The 8,440-nt window shown below is 40.9% G+C and overlaps 1 protein-coding gene across 1 annotated transcript; it reads right to left on the reverse strand.

Moving 5' to 3' along the window:
* Nucleotides 1–3,430: 3,430 nt before the first annotated feature.
* On the reverse strand, nt 3,431–4,753 carry LOC143624387 (transcription factor TCP18-like). Its single transcript, XM_077095064.1, has one exon. The coding sequence runs from the start codon at nt 4,634–4,636 to the stop codon at nt 3,458–3,460; it is 1,179 nt and encodes a 392-aa protein (XP_076951179.1). The 5' UTR covers nt 4,637–4,753; the 3' UTR covers nt 3,431–3,457.
* Between the last annotated feature and the right edge of the window lie 3,687 nt (nt 4,754–8,440).

The following is an 8,440-nucleotide window of genomic DNA, read 5'->3' on the forward strand; positions in this document are numbered from 1 at the left end:
TTGGCACCGGAAACTATCCGTTTCCAAACCAGGGTCCAACGGGTTGTGCATAGCAATGTGTCGACTCCAAAGGGGCAGGGGTATGTCTTTAGCAGGTTAAGGTTTGCAATTCAGAAAGGGGTGGCGGCGCAGCTTGTTGCCCTCCTACCTGCTATGTTGATGTAATATCTATGTTTCTATATAATAAAAGAAGTAATTTACTTGGAACTTAATTATCGAGATTTGGTTCGTATTAGGAAAAAAATAGCATTAAAAACGAATAAGCGAGTCAAACGAACTAGAATCTTGTGCAGAGAGGAGCTTGTGGCATGTGGCTTAGATGGGTGTCTCTCCATGCTTGATGTGGCGTGATAGGGGGGTGGGGGGGGGGGGTGTTCCAACCTTTGATTTTTGGTAAAAATAGCCCTTGAATTTCTATAAACGCGTTTTTTAGCCATTCTAGACGACTTTTAAGGGTTATTTGACGAGTTCAAAAGTTATAAGGATATAAAATAGGTTAAACCAAGTTAAATACTAATAAATGAAAATTTTAAATAATCCGAAAGGTACAAGTTAGATTCCTAAGTCAGGTTAAAAATAAACGAATACAAATACGAAGAATCCGAGATGCTACAATATAGGTCCGGTTTGTGGAAACGATAACTTCGCAACAGTATATTTGACTTACAATATATTACGTTATAAAAAAGTCAAAAATATATTATATTTGACCAGGGTGGTTTACCTTTAATAAGAGATTAAATACATTTTACAACCTAACTAAAACATAGGATAACTATATGGTACAAAATGACAAACACCAAACTCTGTTTCATTCAATTCCCATAGACTTAACAAACATGACAACAGAATAATAATAATAATAATAATAATAATAATATATTTTATTTTCTTATCCATTAATTTCATTTACTTGTCTGTTTCATTCTTTTGTATATTTCAAACCAAATAGATTTTTATAGTTGAAAATGCATTGAGATAATACCAAATGGAGATTTCTAAAGAGTGTAGTTTTAAAAAAAATCGTGTAGTGAAGTTTTCACTAAACCAAGGTATGATAAAAATGTTTTCCTCACTTTAAGATTGAAAGTTTGAGTCTCCTAATGGACAAATGAAGGTGTTTCTCAATTTCACGTTTGTTCATAATTCTGTGCATTTTCAAGCGCAAAAACCTTTCTAAAAAGGATGTAACATCAGTTGATTTATTTTATTGTTTACAACTGAAAAAAAAGGTTCATTTGTTGCTGCTAATGATCAAGTTATTTAGATGTTTTGAAACTGTGAAGGCAATTTGAATGAGGATATGGCTTATTCCAATAATAAATTCGTCTAAATAAGAAGCGTTTACATCAAGAAAAATGACAAAAAAATCGTCGAGACTCGATTTAAAGATTTAGTGACCCGATTTGAGGAAAATATGCATGATTGACCTAATTGGAACACTTTTGAAAGTTGGTTACTATTCTATGAGATATTCTCTTTAACTCCTTTAACTTCTAATTTTATGTATAAAAGGTAAAAATTCAACTTTATAATATATTTGTAAAAATATACACAAAAAGTATGATTCGATTAATTCATAGTCAGTACCCACCACCCAACTAGCGCCTAATATTTCTGCAACCATAATTGTAAGAATAGTCCTTTTAATGAATGAAGAAAAAATAGATGATTAGATTTTATATTGTTTGACCCGACTCGGACCGAAATCACAAACCCAACATTTTTTGGGTTCGTGATTTCGGTCACCCCTATGACATTGCTCAAGCTTCGTCACTGACTACATCCTCTAGTGTCAGAACACATGCATCGCACCTCTTTTTTTTTTTTTGAACGGTCAACTAAGTAACGCCGGGTATCCCGTACACGGCCCCCAATGGCTAAAGGTAGCCCGAGCCGGCCACTAGTCCGGACGGACGGAGCCCCTAGCGGTCCACCTGTTGAGGGATTCACCGGATAAAACCCGACCCTCACGCCCGCCAAACGGCACAACAGCGAGGAGCCGGTAAAACCAGGTGAGATCAGGACTCGAACCCTAGCAAGCCAGAGTCATTCCTCATATCTCCCATTAAGTTGGTGGTAGTGAGGTTTGATCCTACCTCTCACTTGTAAAGTGAGTGTTCTACCATTGAACCACAACCAACTTATTATTCGGTCTTAAATAAATCCTAATTACCAAATTAAAGTTAATGGCGGCACTAAAATATTAAATTATTTGTCAATGAATTCTAATTACTTTTGGAAATACCTCTAGACTCTAGTCACAATGTAGTAGATTGCAAATTTCAGTTTTGTTAATTTTTACACTTTTGACAAGTACCATGTTACCTATTTTGGAAAATATTAATAATAATAATAATAATAATAATAATAAGGTTGAACCACTATGTATGATAAAAACACACAGTCAAACATCATAATAAACAACCTCAATCAAGAACATTAAAAATCCATCATGATTGTCCCAGTCTTCTGTGAACAGTACTGAACCTGAGTCTCTTGCTACAGGTGTAATTGGTTCAATAATGAAAATTAATGAGGTTGATTACTGTACGTCTGAGAAGAATTGAACTAGCTTGCAAGCTCATTGCCTTTTGCTATGCACATACATGTTCTATGAATTGCTAAAGCAAATAAGAAAAGTTTAGTTTAGCTGCTAACTTTAAAGGATCTTTGACAAACCTTAAGAATTCTGATGCTTCATGATATCATATTGTTCGAAATCATATGTTTTTTTTTATTAGAAGGTGGTTTAGGATTCTGCTTAGTATTTCTAGGCGTTGATTGAAAGTTCTTTTACTTCTAGACACCTCGCGTACACCTGCAAATGAACTCATACAAGTACGAATAATTTATTAGGAGTTAGATGGTGTGACAAGTGTACTTGGCAGGTTTAGTAAGGTGACAAGTGAACTCCATAGAGTTTGCTTGATAAATGTAGCGGCAGATTAATTAACCCATAACTTAAAGGTTTCAAGCAAACTTTATGCAGCTTTTCTACCACCTAAGCGAACTACCGAGTTTGCCTGCAAGGGTAGCGAAGTCTCGTGAAGTACAAGAACTTAAAAAACACGTAGAAATAATTAGTTGAATCATAAACCGTCTACTAGTTAAAAAACCTCAAATCACCGCGTACCGAAAGCGCATGGAGTATGGAGGATGACACTCTCTTGGGCACCTTTACTGCTTTGATGAATTTGATGAATTATTATAACTAAACGGCATTATGCAAATAACTTTCTTATTACAAAAACAAATAGATATAACTTGAAATTAGCTATTAATTCGTCTATTAAATTCACACATAATAGTCAAAGCTTATGATACATGATGCTCCATTTATTTATTATCACCAATAAGGCAATAATAGAATGCTCAAACATAAATGTAGAAACAAATTGAAAAACAAGATTTGATTAATGTACCCAAATACAATACAACAATTGTCCAGCAGAAGTTAATCTCTTTGGTTTTGAGTTTGGAAATGCACAAGATTAGCGGGTGGAATAAGAACCGAACTAAAGTTTTGTCCATGAATATCACCTGTCAATGGAGCAAGATTAGGCAAAAGTCCGTAGTTTTCAGTGTAACTTTCAGAATCCCATCCTCCAAGGAAACCTAAGAAGGTATTGCTAGAATTTAACCAACCAGCCGGCGGATTCGCAAAGTTTTTGTTGTATCCATACCCGGAATAATATGTTGATGAACTTGCAGTCGTAGGTCCTGGATAATCTTCGGTTTTCTGTGCAATAATATTATTCAAGTGTGTATTGTCAAAGAAGTGATGCGTGCCAGAATTCTCATTTGGAGAACTTGACGACTCTTCGATGTAGTGATTACTAGGGTTTGAAGAAAACCCTAATTGTAGTAGGTCATAATCATCATTATTAGGGTTTGCTCCAAACATCTGCTGTGATTTCTCAGGATTGCTGATCATCATTTTCTCTCTAGTCCTCTCTCTTGCTCTTGCCCTTGCCTTGTCCCTCAAATCTCTTGCCAAAATTTCACTTTTTGTCGCGATTTTGGAGCTCTCACTATCGTTGATCTCGTCATGAGTCTTCACTTGTTTACCTTTGTTTGAAGCAGCATCAAACTCGATCCCTGAATCAACGTCACAATCAGATAAAGGTGATTCACAACTCTCAATATTCTCTTTGCAAGCACTTGGTGTAGTGTTTTGTGATTTAACTCTTTTGGTGACTTCATCAATTGCTTCTTTGGACTTGCTAAAGAGCCACTCAATAGTTTTACTTGCTTTATCAAACCCTAACATATCTTGAAGACCGAAGAACTTGCGAGCTATATGGAGAGATAACCTCATTCTTCTGTCTCTAAGGCCTTGAGCAGTATGAATCTTGCTATGCCTATCTTTCTTACCCGCACTTCTTTGCTTCCTTGCGCGTTTAGTTTTAGAAGGCAATGGTGGATGTGGTGGTGGTGGCGTGTTAGCAGTGCTGTTTTTCATATGTTGTTGGTGGTTATGCAGTATTTCATCAAGAAGTGGAGATTGAAACTGCCCAAAGAAAGGTACATCTTCTTCATGGTTCGAATCGGGATTTTCTTGATTGAATTCGTTGTTTGATGTGAGTAACATCGTCTCGTTGTTGCGTGACGAATATAGGTAATCCATACTCATAAGTTAAAGAAGAAAAAGAGAGAAAGAGGGAGAGGTGTTATGTTACTTAGTCAACTTTATAATGCTTTCAGTGATTATAACATTGATAGATTTAGGGAAGCAATGTAGTAATACTTCATGTGGTTGATAATAATTGATACATAGTGGCTGAGTTAAAGAGGGCATTAAGAAGTTGATAGGAGTGTAGATGTCCCCAGTCTAGGAGAGGTAATAAGACGAGTACAATTATTTATAGCCCATTTAAAGACAATCAATTAGCCTTTTATTGATTTTATGAAATGACATCTTATCATGCTTCTTTGACTGATTGAATGACCCAGAAATAATCTACGTTCCTCATTTCATGTATATATATGTAACAATTCGCCTGTATATTGTTATTTTGTATATTCACAGGTGTGATATTTTAATCCCTCATGATGAATTAAACTAGTTGTTACAAAGAATAACAAATGATAATGATTATAAAATCATCTAACTAATAATTCTCAAATCACCACATGATACACGGTTTTATATCCACCTATTAGGCTATGTGGGAGTGGAGGGGCGCCTACAAAATAGGGCATTTCACACCATGTGTCGGCCAGTTAATAAATGGTAGGTGAAGAAACACTAAGTGAACCCTGGACAGATTATAGATAATCTGGAGGTTAAGTAATGTTTCCCACGGGGATGAGGTTCAGCAGAGAAGGTTGTTCTTCTGGAAACCTGCAAAACAGACACCGTAAGCTCGTCACTGAGAAGGGGGGGGGGTTCCTCCTTGTGACCACCCTCCGGCGTGAGAATCAGACTAGATTGCTCTGAATATAAGTGTATATTAAGAGATTGCTAGATAAGATTGAGATATCAGATGATGTCCTTACCATTCCAAGGTGTTGGAGTATTTATAGCCGAAGGTAGGTTTCCAAGCAGGTACAGCCGGCTGAATAGTATTCCTGTTCTACCAACAGTGGACTATGCACAGGCCATGCTGGTTGGTGGATAGGTTACGGCCAACAGTAATAAGGTCGGCTGCATACTGTTCCTTTACTGCCGGCTACGCACTGTTCCACCAACTGTAGGCTGCGCACGTCCCATCGTAAGGGTTGGTGAGTAGGCAGCGGCTAATAGTGACAAACAGTACTAGAGGGTGCTCCTCCTCGTATTGTTGTCGGTGAGCTGTCACCCTGTGATTAGTTCATTGGCTGCTCTGGTCAAACTGTCTGTTCCGCCCATACCTTAGTAGGTATAGTACGAAAGACCTTCCAGAAGCATACGGACTGGCTCATTTAGGCGGGAGTGTTCCCGCCTTGCTCATTCCTTCATGTGACTACTGAAGTAACGAATGCCTTGTGCGTGTAGCCATGCTGTTAGTGCGGGTAGCCTTCCCTGATGGCTTGTATCCGCAGCTGCGGGAACAGGCGGGGTACTTCACCATTGGGAGGCTTTCCCTGCGGGTACAGCTGGAGTACTGCGCGTAAGGTTCTTTGAGCATGGTGGGTCCTGCTGGAGCAGTTGGTCATTGCGCAGACGTCCCTGTTCAAGGTGAGTCTTGCGGGTCCAACTGGACTCTGCTGGGACCTACCTCTTCAAGTCCCCCCAGTCCAATGTTCTTCTCATGAATTATTAATAAGTGAGGTGAACTTTTAGACTTAGCAAGGGGTTTTGAAAAGGGTTTAGTTTTTCGGTTTTCCGTGGTGATTCATTCCGCGGTTTTCCTGATGTCACGCAGAAATTCCCGACTTTTCTGCTTGATCTTTGGTTATGAAGCGGGTAGGTCTGTAACCTTCTCGCAAGTCAGGAGCGTTGAGTCCCACCTGTGTGGATTCTCCATGAGGATTTGGTAGTTTTGAACATAGTGATCAATTATGTTAAAACCACCAATTCCATCATGGAGCTTCAAACAACGTAGTTCTCGACGTTCCCGCTATGCGGTGATGTTATTTCCGTTTCCGCAAGCATTGCCCAGAAGATCCTTCTTGGTTTCAATTCCCAGCGGAGCGCTAGGTATGTGAAGGGTTGTCTTAACACTGTACCCGCGCTCGTCTTATGGTTACTTTACTTCCAAGGTATTCCTGGCGTCCATTCCCTGCGGGTGCTAAGTATGTGAAGGGTTTGCCTTAACACTGTACCCGCATCCGTCTTACGGTTACTTGGTTGCCGAGGAATTCTTGGCTTCAATTCCCTGCGGGTGCTAGGTATGTGAAGGGTTTTGCCTTTACACTGTACCCGCATCCGTCTTACGGTTACTTGTTTGCCAAGGTAAGGGGTATTTTCCCGCTTACTTTTGAATATTTTTGAATTTTGAATTTCGAAATTCGAAGAGTTGGTGGAATGATAGGAACAGTCCAAACATCTGAAACGTCGTGCGACGGTTTCTTCTGACTGTGTCAGGACGTGCAGGAAGTTATGGTGACGTGACAGTACATGGTCATTCCAGACGCTTTTTCAGGCGCGTGGCGCGATTTTTCGGGCGCGTGGCCGCGAAATTAATGGTACGCGTCCTGTCAACAGCTGTTGCCAACTTGCTTTTTGCCACATGTCATAGTTTCATTGCACCTTCGTTTTCTCTCTCCTCCGCATTAATTTCATCGCATTAATTGCGATTAGTATATAAAGGGGGAGAGGGTTCATTGTAATCCACACTTTCAATCTTCTCATCTTTTAAGCGATTTCCGGCGAATACTCATCCTTTTCAGGCAAGCATTCTCCCGAAATCGTTTTCTTCTCTTTTACAAGATGTCTCGTGATATCAATTCTACAGCTGATGACAAGAGTACTGCTGGTGAGTGCCAGTGTGCTCTGCCTGGCGATCTATATCGGTACGTCGTCAGGAAGTTCATGCTCGAGTTCTCGAGCCTGAGTTTCCTGAACCCCACCAGACGGTATACGATGCCCCCAGAGGCAAGATAGGGGTTTATGCTGCATTCTTTGTCTATGGGAATCTTAGGTTCCCATTGACAAAGTTTGTTTACCGTGTCCTTGAGAGGCACGGTGTTCATCTGACCGAGTTGCACCCCATGGCGATCGCCAAGATTCGCCACTTCGAGTGGGTGTGCCGGATACTGGGCGTTGAGCCCTATGTTGACCGCCTGATGACCTTCTATACTTGGAGGTGCATCCAGGGGTGGTACACGTTGACAACCGAGCGCAGTCTTCACGCGTGGAAGAGGGAGTTTTTCTTCATATCCGCTCGCGCCATCCCCATTGCCATGAAATTCAAAAACGGGCAAGCACTTCCCAGCCTTCACGCCTCCAACTACCAGGAGGCGGAATGGTTTGCGAAGATATCTCGGGTCCAATCTCCGGTTTACCGGTTTGCGGAGTCCGGGATGGTGATGCTGGGGATGAGCCGAGTGTGGAAGGAGGCTGATGCGCGCAAGATTCCGATCGTCCTCGAATACGGTTCGAACTCTGTTCCTTACGGTATGCCTTTTTCCCTTTTGTTGATTTTGAATTTCTTCTAACTTCTTTCCTGTTTATTTCAGAGGGGAACGACCTGCAGTCGCTCCTAAACCCGCGGGAGGCTGACGGTCCCACACGGATGGGTACTCGAGCTCTAGATGAGAACGAGTTGCCCATCCTAGAACAAACGGCGGATCGGTTCGTGGAGGTCTATCCGCTAGGCCATGAGATCCTTAGCGCCCGTCGGCCAGGTAAGGCGCTCTTCGACCCTCGACCCCTCAATGTTGAAACCTCTGCTGGAATTCCTCTAATCGTATGTTCTGATGAGGAATCCGCAGATGGTCCTCCGTTGGTGCGGAAGAAGAAGGCTGCCGGCGGGAAGGGGAAGGAGAAGGCCTCCACTGCCGATCCAGCGCC

Source organism: Bidens hawaiensis, unplaced genomic scaffold (genome assembly GCF_021521415.1).
Source record: "Bidens hawaiensis isolate Kalapana, Puna unplaced genomic scaffold, B.hawaiensis_p1.1 tig00003781_1, whole genome shotgun sequence".
Taxonomy (NCBI): domain Eukaryota; kingdom Viridiplantae; phylum Streptophyta; class Magnoliopsida; order Asterales; family Asteraceae; genus Bidens; species Bidens hawaiensis.